The sequence below is a fragment of the Astyanax mexicanus genome, chromosome 11, assembly GCF_023375975.1.
Source record: "Astyanax mexicanus isolate ESR-SI-001 chromosome 11, AstMex3_surface, whole genome shotgun sequence".
In the NCBI taxonomy this organism is placed as follows: Eukaryota; Metazoa; Chordata; class Actinopteri; order Characiformes; family Acestrorhamphidae; genus Astyanax; species Astyanax mexicanus.
The window spans coordinates 52,904-68,513 of NC_064418.1; the positions used below are offsets into that span (position 1 = coordinate 52,904).

Sequence of the window (15,610 nt, forward strand, 5' to 3'; positions counted from 1 at the left end):
TGCAGCTCTTTATGTTCACATTCTACACCCATTCATGCATTTAATACAAAAACCTTTATACATGAATGTCTGCATTTTCATGCAAATATGTTGGTCAAAGTCCATGAATTTATGTGGAAAATGTAACACCCTCTACAAAGACACAGAATTATGTACATAACAAAGCATAGTTCCTGGTTATTATTGTTATTTATCATTGTTTATTTTCTTTACACTCTGAAAAGCAACATATATTATTTGACTGGAGCACCCAAACTTTTGAGAAGTGCTACCTACATCTTAGGATAATTCTAAGGTTTACATTCTGCTGGGAGACTGACAGCTTGAAAAGGTATACCAATGACAGCTATGGACTAAACGTTAGCACTTTTAACAAACATTAAAAGTACAAATTGTAATATCTGAGATTTCTGTGACACCTAAATTTACATTAAAATTAAAATAAAAACTGTTTCTGTTTATATTACAGTTTAGGGGCAGTGACCCATATCGCGCGGTGACGTATCACTTCCGGCTTTTAATAACTCATTAGTTTGACAGAGATATAATTTGTATTACCTTTATTTTAATGTATTTAACTGTATTTTTACAGGCTGTAGCGGCGGGCTGTGTTCGGTACCGGGGGTGCGGGGGCTAGCGGAGGGATTACCGGGGGAAGCGGAGCTGCAGGAGCCGGTAGGTCCCGCCTCCTCCTCCTCCTCCCCGCAGAGAGAGAGAGAGAGAGAGAGAGAGAGAGAGAGAGAGAGAGAGAGAGAGAGAGAGAGAGAGAGAGAGAGAGAGAGAGAGAACGAGAGAGAACATGGTGCAATTTTACAGAAAACTATAAACACGAGGCTAAAGGGAGGTTGTTTATCGCCATGGCGGCGGATATCAGCCCCCGGCCTCAGGCCCGCAGACCCGTCCTTCTCAGCCGGATCGAAGCCCTGCAGGACGTGGTGAACACCGCCGCGATCATACCGAAGGAGGACGGGGTGATCAGCGTCTCTCAGGACCGGTAAACCCGGGGTTAATCTGTGCGGGGAAGGGCCGGTCACCCGGTTTAATAGTCTGTTTATTATTACTTATAGTTTGATATTATTTTTGTACTGATGCGGTGAATGTTTACCAGCTTCTTATTACATTGCCCGTTCCACCTTAACTGCCCCCGTTAACTGCTACACTGTTTAAGGTGGAACTGCCAATTCAAGTTAAAAGCCCAAGTTCAGCTGCAAAACAGGGCAGTTTATATCCAGAAATCCAATAATGAGACCTTTAGGCTTCTGAGTACCGAGAACACCAATACAAATCCTTTAAATCTCCTTTATTAACCCCGTTTCTGTCTGATTACTCAGCTCTAAGCTGTGTTTTACAGCAGGACTGGTGCAGTAGATCAGCTGACAGGCTGCAGGTCTCTATTTACATCCTTTAACTATAAACTCACACATTTTACACATTACACAATTTTATTTTAAATGTTTGCATACATCAGTATAAAGTGGTTTAGCTCCACCACATATATTACAGTAACATGCCAAAAATCGTGGGATAGTATGTAAATTGAAGTATAACATCAAGAACCAGCTTGCTAATGCCCACACCTGTACAAGTTGTGAGGTGTTATTCATTTTGTGACTGAGGTCGGCATTGGTTGATCGTGACCAGTAGCTTCTGGCTCTGGCCAAAATCACATCCACATTCAGTGCAGGAGGACCCACATGCGTTTCTCACAGGAAAACACAGGGTTTTGTTTGGTTTCCGTGACACATATGGTACATATGACACATGTGGCATGCCACTGTACATAGAACCAGCCACAAAATATACTTTTAACTCCCTCTAACTCATCTATAATTAAAACAGTTGTGGTGTCATAAAGTGGTTTTCCCTGCTCATACATGTTTAAGTTATTTGCATATAATGTAGCTTTAGTGGCTAAAACAACCTGTAAAAAATGCAACATTATTGTGACGTTATCAAAAATACATCAGCTGCACCCACATATATAAATGTTTTTAATGAGAAACCGACCAGAACTGCTTTCTAAACAAGGATTTTAAAAGGCAGCTAAAAAAAGAAGATATTATTTACACGTATCAGTCTTAAAGGCACAGTAACCTAAAAACTTTCTAAAATACCAAAAGAAATAGAGAGAGTTTGAATGAATTATGATTATCTTTGATACATAAATGCATAAAATGTGTGTGGAATTTTGTGCATTAAATAATAAATAAGTATTGTGCCTATTACTGTAAATAAGAATAAAAATGAATTATAATCTCTAATCTTGTTTAGGACGGTTCGTGTTTGGCTGAAGAGGGACAGTGGGCAGTACTGGCCCAGCGTTTACCACACAATGCTGGGTAAGTTTGGCCACCCTGAACTCCTGCTGACCCCACAGCTTTCAGATCCCATTCAGTTGTCTGCACTGTAATTATACTTAAAGAGAAATTGTATTTTCTTTGTAAAATCTGTGGGTAATTCAGAGTTTAGGGTGTTGTGTGACTCATTGGTTCGCTGGCTGCCTCTTTCTAACACTTCTGCTGTTGTCGTTTGGAACTTGTGTTATATGGTCATATATCAGGGTGTGAGATGATGCACGTGTTCGGGCTCGTTTTGACCCTCCCAGGCAGGAAAACTGCTGCTTTCATCAGTTTTTGTTGTTCAGCATGTGCTCTCCTTCCTCTCTCTTAGGTCCTGCAGGCAATCCACAAGTCTCTGATTGGGAAATACTACAAATTAGTTCACTTCTCACTAGTAAATAGAGTGTCTGTCATATATGTCTTCTAAAAGCTCAATGCAATACATATACTTAGATTTATTGCTGGGCTATATGGTAAAAATGATGTATCACAATATTTTAAAATGTTTTTACAATACATTATTTATCATTATATTATCACACACAGACGAAATGCATTAATAGTGTCAGATTCTAAAACCTATTTCAGTTAAACAGCACTAATTACAATGTTAGTAATGAAATTGCCAGTTGGTCAGTGACTTTTAAGCATTTAAGATATTCACATTTTTTGTGTTTTCTTTTTGTGTAGAATATTCTTAAAATAAATATCTTTTACAGTGTTTTGTCATACCACCAAGAATATTATAATAGCATTAATACCAGATATATTGTGATATTATCGATCTAATGATGACTGCTAGTGACTGCTTGATTTCTGCACTGTGAGTGAGTGTGTGTGTGTGTGTTCATGCAGTGTGTGTGCTCTGTTGCAGCTCCCTGCTCTTGCATGTCTTTTAACCCAGAAACCAGGAGACTTTCTGTCGGGATGGACAACGGAGTTATCTCTGTGAGTTCATCAACTCACACCTCCACCATAAACTTAAAGTAAAAGTTTAAAGAGAAATCCAATGTTGTCTTTGTTTACAGATGAGCATCATTTCCATCTAGTGTTATTTGGTATCTAATATTGTTCAGTGATCTCTGTTAGATATATTTAACTTTTGCCCAAAACTGGCAAACTAACCAGTACCTCAACAACACTGCAGCTACTTTTCCGTGTGTGTGTATGTGTGTGTGTGTGTGTGTGTGTGTATGTGTGTGTGCACGTGTGTATAATAATATCATTTGTTTCCTCTCTTTTCAGGAGTTCATCCTGTCAGAAGACTACAACAAAATGACCCCAGCTCGCACTTATCAGGGTGAGTTATGTGTTTTTTTAATCGACTATAGAATCCATATGGAGTCGGTAGTGATCAGTGTTGTGAACGACTTGTGGACAATTAAAATCAAAGCAAATATATTTTATTAAATACATCAAATAACTGATAGACCAGACAAATGCACAGCACAATGCATATAAATAACAGGTCAGCAGCCACACTGTAAAAGCACATTCTTATGTTACTGTAATAGTAATAATACTCAGTACTTTAGGGGGCGCTAAAGAGCTGATTAGAGTTCTTGCTCTTATTCTGTTCAGACCAGCTGTGTGTTCTGTCAGTAGAGGAATGTTAGCTGCTGTAATTCTGGTTCTGTTGGAATGAACACATGAGAATATATCACATATTTTTCTGTTTAAACGGGTAAACCTGTTCTGTTAGAGACTGGAACTCTTCACCTGCTGAGACTGAAATTACGAAACACAGTTTAAAAGTGATGATAAATTAAACAGTGTTTGTAACTCAAGGTTTGAAGCTCGTAGTAATGGTAAATACAAAATAATAATATAATAAATATAGAAAAAATATTTGTTATGACATTTTGGTTTATTGACATCCTTTATACTAAATAATACTAATTGATACTAAACAATACTCACTTACTCCGAATGAAACTTACACTAAATTATAGAAAACCAATGTGTACTCCTTGATACTAGATGATGCATTCCTAAACAAAATTATTTTAAATAATATTATTTGACACTAATTATATTAAATTGTTTCTCCTTATATTAAATGACACTCACTTATTCTATATTGTACAACATGTTACTCCCTTTAATACATTTGTTATAAATGATACTTCCTTATGCTGAATTATATTATTGATATTGTTTTATGCTAATTTATAGTTTGTTATGCAGAAAGTATTTGTTATAAACTGTTGTGTGTCTGTAGTTTGTGTCATTTTATTCTATAGGGTGTGTGTATGTGTGTGTGTGTGCAGCTCATCAGGGTGGTGTGACGGTGGTGTTGTTTGTGTTGGAGATGGAGTGGGTCCTCAGCACAGGGCAGGATAAGAGCTTTACGTGGCACTGCTCAGAGAGCGGGCAGCAGCTGGGCACCTACAGAACCACAGCCTGGGTCTCTGGACTCCAGTATCCTCAAACACGCGTTCAGACGTTTAGAGAAACTTTACGTTCTTTTAATGTTTAAGATTTCTGTTTAAATTAAGAACTAAGAAACACCTGAACCTGAACCTGCTGTTAGAAGATAGAGGCGCAGGTCAGGAACGCAGCGGTTTTGTGATATTTTGGGATTTTCTTTGATGAGTTTGTCAGATTTGACGTGGAGACGAGACACGCTTTTGTAGGTGATCATTCTGGTCAGGTGACCATCCTGAAACTGGAGCAGGACAGCTGCAGCCTGGTGACCACTTTCAAAGGCCACACAGGTACACACACACACACACACACACACACATTCTCTCACACACACACACACTCTCTCGCGCACACACACTCTCTCTCACACACACACATATATTCTCCACACTGCTGCGGGTACTGAACTGTATCATGACTGTTCAGTACGAATATCTCCTGCCCTGTTTCCAACTCCTTAACAACTTCTTTATCATTTTTGAAATGTTTCAATGAAAATGTAAAATTATTTTAATGAATGTCTATTTTATTTAATGTATTTTTAGTATTATATTATATTAGTAGGTAAATAGTTTTATTGATACCAGAAGTATTGATGGATTTTCTAAAAGCACCACTGGTCTAAACACTAGTCGGAGGATGTTAGAGATGAAACACATTTTATTGTGATAATTTATTAATATCTTTTCCACATATTTTTGTGAGCAAATTTTGTAGCACACCTTTTTATTTTGACAATTTTGTACATACATTTTTTTGTAATTTTTTTACCTGCATCTAGCAAAATATTTAATTGTTTTTTGTGTGTGTGTGTGTGTTTGTGTGTGTGTAGGTAATGTGACGGCTTTGTGCTGGGATCCAGTGCAGAGGGTGTTGTTTTCTGGAAGTTCAGATCATTCTATAATAATGTGGGACATCGGGGGACGGAAGGGCACAGCCATCGAGCTGCAGGGACACAAGTAAGAAGCTCTCGCTGCTTTTCTGTACAAATCTAACAGATCTGATCTCTAGAGGGAGTGTAAATGGGTGTGGCCAATCTATTAAAGAGTTAAGAAGACATATGTAAATGTGCCTAGTGGGCGGAGCTAAACCACTGTAAGATAAATCGTGAGCTGTTTTATGTATGGTGAATGACATATATGAATAGTTTTATTTTGCTATCCCACAATAAGTTATGTTTCTATATGTGTGTATGGTGTGTGTATGGTGTGTGTATGGTGTGTGTATGTGGTGTGTGTATGTGGTGTGTGTGTGGGGTGTGTGTGTGTGTGGTGTGTGTGTGTGTGCAGTGAGAAGGTACAGGGTCTGTGTTATGCTCCACACACTCGTCAGCTGATCTCCTGTGGTTCAGATGGAGGGATCGTGGTATGGAATATGGACGTCACACGTCAGGAGGTAAACCTGATTCTCCTCATGTTTTTTTATTCTAATTTCTATTTTTTTTTACCATTTTCTCCCCAATTTACACAGCCAATTACCCAACCCCCTCATTAGGACTCCTCCCACTATCACTAGTGATGCTCCAACACCAGGAGAGTGAAGAAGACCAGCACACGCTGCTGCTGATGCAGCATTACCGAGTAGCATCACAGCGCTAACGCTCGGAGGAAAGCGCAGCGACTCGGTTCTGATACACCAGCTCACAGACGCCCTGTGCTGCGGACGTCAAGCTTTAGTAATGTGGGGAGAAAGTGCCATCTACCCACCCGGAGGGAGCAGGGCTAATTGTGCTCCCTCTGAGCGCCGGCAGCTTGATGACAAAGCTCATGTTTTAGTCCAGAGGAAGATAAAGAGAAAATTTTCTGATCTTTAGCGTTACAGCGAAGCTACGAGGTTAATAACTACTGATAATTAACATTAGCATGCTGCTAACTGCATATCTAAATCATCACATTCTTCTGAATCTGTGTTCAGTAATCTCTATTAGACCTGATTTTCTGTTTTCATCACTGTTCACTGGTTTTAATGGAGAAAGTAATAATTTGGGAGTGCAGTTAGCATCATCTTTATACATCATCTTATTTAACTATGTTTGAAAACTGGATTAATAACACATTAACTGTGTGTGTTCTGTGTGTGAGGATTGTATTAAATAAAGGTTTGTGTGTTTTAGACTCCGGAGTGGTTGGACAGTGACTCCTGTCAGCGCTGTGAGCAGCCGTTTTTCTGGAACTTTAAACAAATGTGGGATAGCAAAAAGATCGGCCTACGCCAGGTAATACACACACACACTGCACCACATACACACACAGTGTGCACAAAACAGTGTACAACCTGAAATCAGATGTGGTGAAAGTATAGTAAATACAGTTCAAATTAAAATTCAGTGTTTCTGTTGTTCATCATGAATTTTATTTAATCCCATACTTAGAATTTAGATATGTTTTTTGCACATTGGTGAAAATTTTATAAAATACCCTAATTATAGACAGTCCTGAGGTTTTTACTTTTTCTGCTGTGGGGTTGTAAATAAAAGTATAAGATTGCCTCCTATTTGCTGATACAAAAGCAAAAACTAGTTTTCCTTTATTTTAAGTTATTCTTTGCTGTGATTTTGCTTTTGTAACTCTAATGTTTATTTGATGTGTAACTGGGGAATACACACTACTGTGAGTTACAATACAATTAAATTAACATACAATACAACATGTTTTCTCAGTGAGCTCTGACTTTACTTTCCCATGTAAAAACTATTTGCCAGAGTTGATTTCTGTTTAAATTAAATTGCTGTTTACATTTCTATTAAATGCATCACTGTAAACACACATTAATGCCGGGAGTAAACAGACTGAATCCAGATACTTCAGACACAGTTTTATAGTTACTAATAATCTTAATATTTAAATCTGTTTTCTGTCGTCAGCATCACTGCAGGAAGTGCGGGCAGGCGGTTTGTGGAAAATGTTCGTCTAAACGCTCCACCATCCCGCTGATGGGCTTCGAGTTCGAGGTGCGAGTGTGCGACAGCTGCCACGAGTCCATCACTGACGAGGAGTGAGTTTCACTTCTAAACGCAGCAAAACCAGATTCAGCTGCTGCTTAATGTTGCAGCTGAGCTTCACTTATAAAAACAGAATCTCTGATGCTCTAATTTTCCAAACGCTGAGGAAAAAACTTCTGTCGAATGGGTTCATGTAGTTGAATTTGCACCAGTTGCTGCAACAGATGTGCAAATACAGCTTTTCCACAGAAGCATATAGTGTTGAACAATTAGCAGTTTATTTATTATATTATTATTATTATTATATTATTATTATTATAATATTATTATTATGTAAACTGAATCTGTTTGTGTTTAGGCGAGCACCCACTGCAACATTCCATGACAGTAAGCACGCCGTGGTGCACATGCACTATGAGCCAACCCGGAGCTGGTTACTGACCTCCGGAGCCGACAAGGTCATTAAGGTCAGTCAACAGGACGACATGCAGCGCCGTACAGACACATATACAGTTCTTAAGAAATCAGTCTGTTCAAAAATTATTATGGTACAATATATACACACTTTATGGGATGTTTTAGTTGGAAGTTTACTTTATGTTGTGTTTTTGATGCATGGATCAATCCCAAGTTCCTATATTCAATCTTTTTTTTTTACTTCGCTTGTATGTTTATAGTGTTAAATGTGTTTTTGTTATGGTTATGTTTTTGCATTTTGGGGAAAAAAAACTTTACCTTTACTGTCATGCAAAAACATTTTTCACATTGTGAATCTCACAGTTTTTGTGTCACAAAGCATCAACCAATCAAAAACCTCCTTAATGAAGTCTTTCTGCGTTTGTAGCTATGGGACATGACACCTGTAGTATCCTGAAAGTGACCATCACTGTTAGTCAGCAGTGGTAATCCCACACCAGGGGATGCGGTCACCATGGCAACACTCACCAAGAGCTCCGTGCAGACGGAGAAGATGCTCAAACTTCATGGACCAAGATGTTTTGCTGAGAAGCTGAAAAGCCTCCATTCATACACTGAACTGAAAATCCCACACTGACACACAGGGTGGCGCTGACATCCAAGAGTGTGTGTGTGTGTGTGTGTGTGTGTGTGAGTGTGTGTGTGTGTGTAACACTGCGTTTGTGTGTGAGAGAGAGAGATGTGGGACCATGTACAGTCACTGTGGATAACATTAAATGGAGATTTTTAATTTATTGTAAACAGCATTATCTTTTCCAGACTGAACTCTGGCTGTGAGTAAAATGAATTCCCTCATTATTATTAAACTTCTTATAAAATATTTCATCATCTACATACTTCAGCGCCGATCGCATTAACATTCGGCTGAGCCGTGTTTAAAATCTGTTCACAAAAAAACTGAATTCTAAATTTTAGTTAGTATTAGCACTGTGCTGATCACAGAGTAATGTTTAATCTTCTGATAACGAACTACATAGGAAGATAAACGAAATTCACGGCAGCCAGTAGCTCACAGTTATCACCCTCTGAAGCTTAATAACGAGACTGAAAGCGCATTTTTGACACTAAGTGCATATTTAGCATGTTTACTATTAATTGGTGTTTTGTGGAAGTTCAATTCTTCTTTATGATAAAAAATGGTCCATAGGCTCAATAGTGCCCTAAAACCTAGCGGATCCATTTCACTCACAGCCTGTGTTTTTAAAGAGGCCAGTCATGTCCTGCTTCTTCAGATCCTGTGAAAAAACCCTGAAATGTGTTTCTTCTGTAGTAAAACTAGTGTTCGTCTTTAATCATCTGTGAACTTTATCCAGACTGGCTGTGATGTTTCGAGGCATGCGCTCACACTGAGGTGCGTTTCTTCGTGTGTGTGTTTAATTTAAAATTAATGTAAGACTTCATATCTGCTGATTATGGATCTCCAGTTTCACACTGAATTAAAACAAGTACTGATTTAAAATGTGTATGAATTCATATTTTTTAAGTTTAAGTCACGTAAACAGGGATGTGGGGGAGTTTACATGGTGCTGCTCCGTCCTGAACCAGAAGCTCCATCCTATGAAGGATGCGACGTAAAAGATGAGTAGATTTCCTGTTTTTGTCGCATCAACACTGGAATTATACTCCTGTCATTTACCGATGATTTGTCGGCTGGTGAAGGATCCACCCAATGGAAGGATTATGGAAACATTTGGACGTATTTTGTATAAATTTAGTAAATTATAAGGAGTTAAATGTCCGATGGTGAGTTCTGTTGAATCAGCGTCTGTTTGTGAGTGGCTGCTGTTGCTTCAGACTCGTATTAAAAAGTCCTGGTTTCCTTCGAGGTCAGAGGTCACAGTTCATGGTTTAAATTTCTCAGCGAGCTGCTCCAGTGTGTTCATCAGCTTCTCCTCCTCAGCAGGAGAGGATTTGGATAAAGCCAGCGGCAGGTGAGTCGGTACCGCCTTTCTGTCTGCAGGAAACAAGAAATAAACAGCATAAAGATTACACTGTTCCAAACCCGTATTTAGGTTCAGTTTATTTCAGTTATTTTTCGTTTTTTTCGTACATGTATTAATCTCACACAGGTTTATTTAGCTAGCCCAGTGATCTTTACACTAAAGTAAAACTTGAACTTAGGAACTTAACCTACATTTAGGAATGTTTCTGTCAGATAAAGGAATCGTATTAAAACGGGCAGCAAAAAAAGACAGGTATTTAAAGCTGCTGGTGTCTCTGGATTGTGAGGAACGTTTTGCTGCAGGATTGTTTCTTGCTTGTAAATAAAGGAGCCTTTAAAATGGAACAGTCGCACAACATGTGATCCAATGAGAGGAAATGCAGCTCGCATTTTCCTCGCTGACATTATCAGGAGAAAAACAAGCAGAAACAAAATAACAGTTTTCTGTTTGAACTGATATGAATGTCATTTTAAAAACAGGATTCTGTATAATAAGTTGGAACATAATTTTACGTTCTTTTAAAAAAATCAATAAAGTATTATTGATCAATACTGTATTATTAAGTTTTTTTAGAATAACTCCCACACTGTAATATAAATGTTGAGAATTAACAAACTGACTGTGTAAGAACTGACTCTTGGTGAGTTTACACACTTAAATGCTGATAGAGTTACAGGAGGTTCTGTCTCACCCTGAAAGAAGAGTCCGCTGGGTTGCCTGAGAGCCGCGTCAGATACAGCCAACCACACCACCGTATCGGCTCCCTGCTCCTCAGAGCGCAGCTTATTCTTCATCTTAGCGTGAAAATCCGGCATCGACGTCTGAACCGCTGCACCCAAACACACACACACGTTTTAAAGATTAAAGGCCAATAAAGGTTATTAATACAGTGATTTTCTGTTATCTGAAAAGTATTGATTTTATGCCCCTTTAATCAAATCACATTCAAATCACACACACACACACACACACACACACACACACACACACACACACACACAGACCTGGTGTGTCTGCCCAGCCCGGATGCATGGATGAGAAATGGATCTCTTTGTGTTGAGCCGCCCAGCGCTCGGTCATGACGACCTGCTGCCTCTGAAACACAAACCACAGAAAACTCACTTATTATAGAGACTCTACTATAAACATTAATATCCTGTTACTGCATGTGATGCTGTATTTATTTTATTCCCTGAATGTTGATTGGTCAGATGTTAATACCTTGTTCTGAGCGTAAGCCATGGTGCCATCAAAAGTGCCTTTCTCAAACTGCAGATCCTCCACGTTCAGCTTCTGAACCAGCATCCCTCCAGACGACACGGTGATCTTACAGACGGGTAAATATACGATCATTAAAATAATTTACTGTAGAATCAAACATGCTGCACGACTTCAAACCTGTCAAAACCTGCCCCTGTATAAAAGTTACAAATGAATGTACTGAATTTAACTTATCACTTGCAGTGTTAATTTAACATGAGAAGTGTTGAATAAACACTGGAAAAATGAAAGAATAAAACACTCACCACTCTCGGGTCCTGAGACTTCTTCAGAGCAGGGACGAGCGCTGTGGTGAGGATGAAGGTTCCTGAACAAAACAAAGCCTGAGATACAACTGGGCCACAGGTTTGCTCATTTGGTAAAAAATATTATATAATAATCAAAATAGAATTCTATGATTGATTCCGAGTGGAACTCAGGAATGATGGATCTTTATTCAGTACTTTTGTGTTGATCTGAGGGGCTGGAGATGAGGACTGGCATCTGCAATGCAAGTATTTACCAAGTGTGTTGGTGGAAAAGTTCTTCTCTAAGCCGTCCTCAGTCAGCTCCCTCTGATTCACCATACAGCCCGCGTTGTTAATCTGCCCAGAAGGTTTTTATTAATCACAGATTATTTATCATAAAGTGTTTCTACAGTGTTTTAGCAGAACTGCAGGCAGAAAGATCCAGAAGCCTCACCAGAACATTCACACTGTGGTTCTGACTGAACCCACTGGCAAACTCCCACACCTGCCTGGGGCTGGACATATCCACAATGTGTACGTGTATTTTCTGGAATAAGAGAAAAGGACAGCAGAACATGATGTGAATGAGAAGGTGCTGCTGATCTCAGCACAGAGATCATTCTCTTTAATCATCCTGATCCTTTATTGCATAAAAACATCAGGCCTGTTTTTATTTCATCTGTTCTGAATGTGCTTAAATGAGTCTATGCAAAATATCTTAGAAACAAGATATACCCAATCTTACAACAAGACAAAGCAAAATCATTCATCAAATCATGCACCACCCATTAATGGATGGAGTATTATTATGCTGACCAACCGCTGTTCTCTCTATTTGTTCATCAACACTGAGGCAAAGTCTTTATAGGCAAGTCAGCTCACTCAGCAGCTTTCTTGGAAAAAAAACTGAGTTTGTAATGGTTAGTGCGCCTGCGCAGATTTCCCCACCAGAACACTGACTCTTCTCCTCTCTCTGCACAAACAGCAAGCTGATTGGCTCTTTTTGTTGAAGGGTGAGACTTTATCTATAAACAGGCACCACGATTAGCATTATCAGAAATCCGATTCATACAGAATAAACTTCCTCTATTCCTTTTGTAAAAACTACCGTCCAAACAGAGACAGAAATGTCTATATGAGCACTTTATCCCAGTGTGGGGTGATTCTACAGTGCCAGTGATAAAGAGACACAACAAACCATAAAGAACAAAGTTTAATTCAAAGTTACACACTACTCCTTTTGTAATAAATATCATTTTATGTCCATGCCTAGGTAAACTATAAAATGTAAATTGATTCTTGAGATTCAGCCATAAATATGTGATGTCAGATTTTTTTTAAATTGTAGAGTGTTTTCATAAAGCTCAATTTTCAGTTATCAAAAAGAGATAATTGTCATATAATTTGCATGACAAGAAAAATTCATAATCCATACCTCATTTTTGCTCTGCTCCACAATTTCTTTTTTGGCTTCCTCCGCTCTGCTTTTATTTCGACACACCAGGTGCACCGTTCCACCTGAGACAGGTATAAATGAGTTACAGTGAATATTTCTTCTGTTTCTGTGAATAATTAATTTTAAAGTGTGGGTTCTGGAGACGAAGCATGATAAAATAAAGGTGCGTTGAGTTTAAATGACATAACTACATCTTAACCATCCACATAACAGCTCAGTTAATCATTACAGGAGGTAATCAGGCTCTTGAGAAATCCTTCCAACACAGCAGCAGCATAGCTGAGGAAAACACATGTGATGAAATTAAGAATAAAAAAATAAATAATAATAATAAATGAAACTGTTAACAGATTGTATTGCTGACCTCTTTTGGCTATTTCGTTTGCGGTGGTTTTCCCGATCCCGCTGTTCGCTCCTGTGATGATGAAGGACCTGCCGCTCAGGTCCACCTCCAGATCAGTCGCTGTAAAGTGTTTCGCTGCTGCTTCATAACCGCTCCTATCATCAATGGGTAAACTCATCAATACACAGCAATGTACAGTAATTACCTCTAAAACCGACAGCGTGACTCTCACACTCTCATCGTCTCTAAATGTACATATAGAGAAAACTTCATAGAAGGAATTACCACTCCCAGTGGACAGTAGCGCAAAATCCTAAAACATAAAGTTTGCATGTTTTCAAAGAAGTGCTTAATCTTTTTATTTGATTTTATTGCTGTCATTCATGCAGAACCCAATAAGAACATACTGTTAATAAGATTATTGATAAGTGAATATAAGTGAATTTTAACAGAAACATAACGTTTGTTTATTTCACAGTGACACAAAATATCCCCAGAGTATCGTATCGTGATTAATATCGAGACAACTGTTCTATCTCAGTGAACTAAATCACCCCGCTTATTAAAATAGCCGCTTTAAAATAAATCCTGTAAACAGAGATCAGACTTACTTGGTGTATTCCTGAAGACCTTTCAGAAACCAGACCGCGTTTCTGTACAGAGACATTTCAGCGCTTCAGTCTGTTTAATCAGAGCAGAGCAGAACGGTTTGATCACTACTGTACAATACTGATCACTACTGTACACTGAATACACACGCTACACAGAAACACACGCGCTTTTATATATGTTATGTTTTATAAGAGTCGCTGGCTGGGCGTGGGAGTCACGTTTGAGCGACGTAGAGAGTTTAGCACAGATCTACAGATCATCTCCACCGGAGACTTCAGCGCAGGATGAGGTGGAGATCAGCGGACTCGGGTGTGTCGTTATAAAACGCGACAGATCACTGTTAGATAACTGCTGGAGTTAGCTAACCTACCAAAAAACAATATAGCTAAATAAAAACTGCGTTTATGAAGAGCTAATATCTGTATGAAGAGATAAAACGCTGATTTAACGTGTAACTTTGTTAGTAGTATTGAGTTGCTCGGTAGCTGGATATGTTAATTATCGCTAGTTTAGCTAAACGCGTGTTAGTTAGCGAGGTTAGCTATTACAGCTAAACCAGGCCGTTACAGCTTCAGTAAATTACATATAAATTCAGCGAACTGGATACTAAAGTCTATAACTGTAATAAGTAGCTCTATATTCTACTGTATAGTATAGTATAAGGGTGTGTGAGATATGTGTGATCAGATATATCAGCGCTTAGAATAAACAGTTGGGCTCAGTTGTCAGGATGGCCGAGTGGTCTAAGGCGCCAGACTCAAGGTTCAGTCCTTCCTCTGTAGCGGGGTTTCTGGTCTCCGAATGGAGGCGTGGGTTCGAATCCCACTTCTGACACATCCTTTTTCTTCACCCTCAGAATATAAAAACTTCTTTGTTGTAGCATTTTATCCATCATATTTATATTTATATACATTTATTTATATATATTAATTATATATTTGTATATTTATATATAACATATATGTATATGTTACATCACCAGACATACAAACTGTTGTGCACCTTTTCAGCAGATATAAGTTAACTGTTGGGCACAGTTTTTTTTATCATAAATAATCTAGCACAGCTGCATTCTTATTTACTTTATCTCATTTGTTATAAACACAGACCGCATAATGGCTCTACAGCTTAAAACCAAATTAAATTTTGCTTCAATTTTTTTTTTCCGGTCCACCTTAAATGCGCCACATTTCCCTCCTGCCGCGAGTACGACTGATCGTTACTGCAGCATTTAAGGTGGAATGATCAGATTCAGTCTCGGTAAGACACGGAGTCGCAGCTCAGAAATCAGAAATACTGTTTTACAGTAAAAAGATTTTAATATTGATTATGTTTTATATTACGCGACTCGTTTTATCCGCAGCGAGAAGCGGATTTACAGCAGCGGTTAAACACTTACCCGCTTCAGTCCTGCAGGAGTTCAGTGTCAGGATGGCCGAGCGGTCTAAGGCGCCAGACTCAAGGTTCAGACCTTCCTCTGAAACGGGGATTCTGGTCTCCGAATGGAGGCGTGGGTTCGAATCCCACTTCTGACATGCGTTTTTCTTTTCTTTTTTACAAAACG

At 38.7% G+C, this 15,610-nt stretch overlaps 2 protein-coding genes and 2 non-coding genes across 7 annotated transcripts; 3 read left to right on the plus strand and 1 right to left on the minus strand.

The window, feature by feature from the left end:
* The first annotated feature begins 670 nt into the window (after positions 1–670).
* wdfy2 (WD repeat and FYVE domain containing 2) lies at positions 671–9,643 on the plus strand. Of its 4 annotated transcripts, XM_022662489.2 has the most exons (13): positions 671–994; positions 2,272–2,339; positions 2,671–2,733; positions 3,214–3,287; positions 3,585–3,639; positions 4,610–4,760; positions 4,944–5,056; positions 5,599–5,725; positions 6,056–6,161; positions 6,880–6,981; positions 7,630–7,760; positions 8,066–8,174; positions 8,552–9,643. In XM_022662489.2, exons 1-13 carry the CDS (start codon positions 858–860, stop codon positions 8,579–8,581), a joined length of 1,266 nt encoding a protein of 421 aa, XP_022518210.2. In that variant the 5' UTR covers positions 671–857; the 3' UTR covers positions 8,582–9,643. The 4 variants fall into 4 exon arrangements, with proteins under 4 accessions (XP_022518210.2, XP_007241551.3, XP_022518211.2 ...); XM_007241489.4 differs by lacking the exon at positions 2,671–2,733 and having other exon boundaries at positions 674–994; XM_022662490.2 differs by lacking the exons at positions 2,272–2,339; positions 2,671–2,733 and having other exon boundaries at positions 906–994.
* dhrs12 (dehydrogenase/reductase (SDR family) member 12) lies at positions 8,892–14,275 on the minus strand. Its single transcript, XM_007241488.4, has 10 exons — positions 14,046–14,275; positions 13,456–13,589; positions 13,071–13,153; positions 12,090–12,182; positions 11,911–11,992; positions 11,654–11,715; positions 11,349–11,453; positions 11,132–11,222; positions 10,819–10,956; positions 8,892–10,138 (listed from the first exon to the last, which is right to left on the minus strand). Exons 1-10 carry the CDS (start codon positions 14,099–14,101, stop codon positions 10,026–10,028), a joined length of 957 nt encoding a protein of 318 aa, XP_007241550.2. The 5' UTR covers positions 14,102–14,275; the 3' UTR covers positions 8,892–10,025.
* A 495-nt stretch (positions 14,276–14,770) lies between these two features.
* On the plus strand, positions 14,771–14,880 carry trnal-caa (transfer RNA leucine (anticodon CAA)). Its single transcript has 2 exons — positions 14,771–14,808; positions 14,835–14,880. It is a non-coding gene; the product is annotated as a tRNA-Leu (tRNA).
* A 591-nt stretch (positions 14,881–15,471) lies between these two features.
* On the plus strand, positions 15,472–15,581 carry trnal-caa (transfer RNA leucine (anticodon CAA)). The gene is made up of 2 exons: positions 15,472–15,509; positions 15,536–15,581. It is a non-coding gene; the product is annotated as a tRNA-Leu (tRNA).
* Positions 15,582–15,610: the final 29 nt, after the last annotated feature.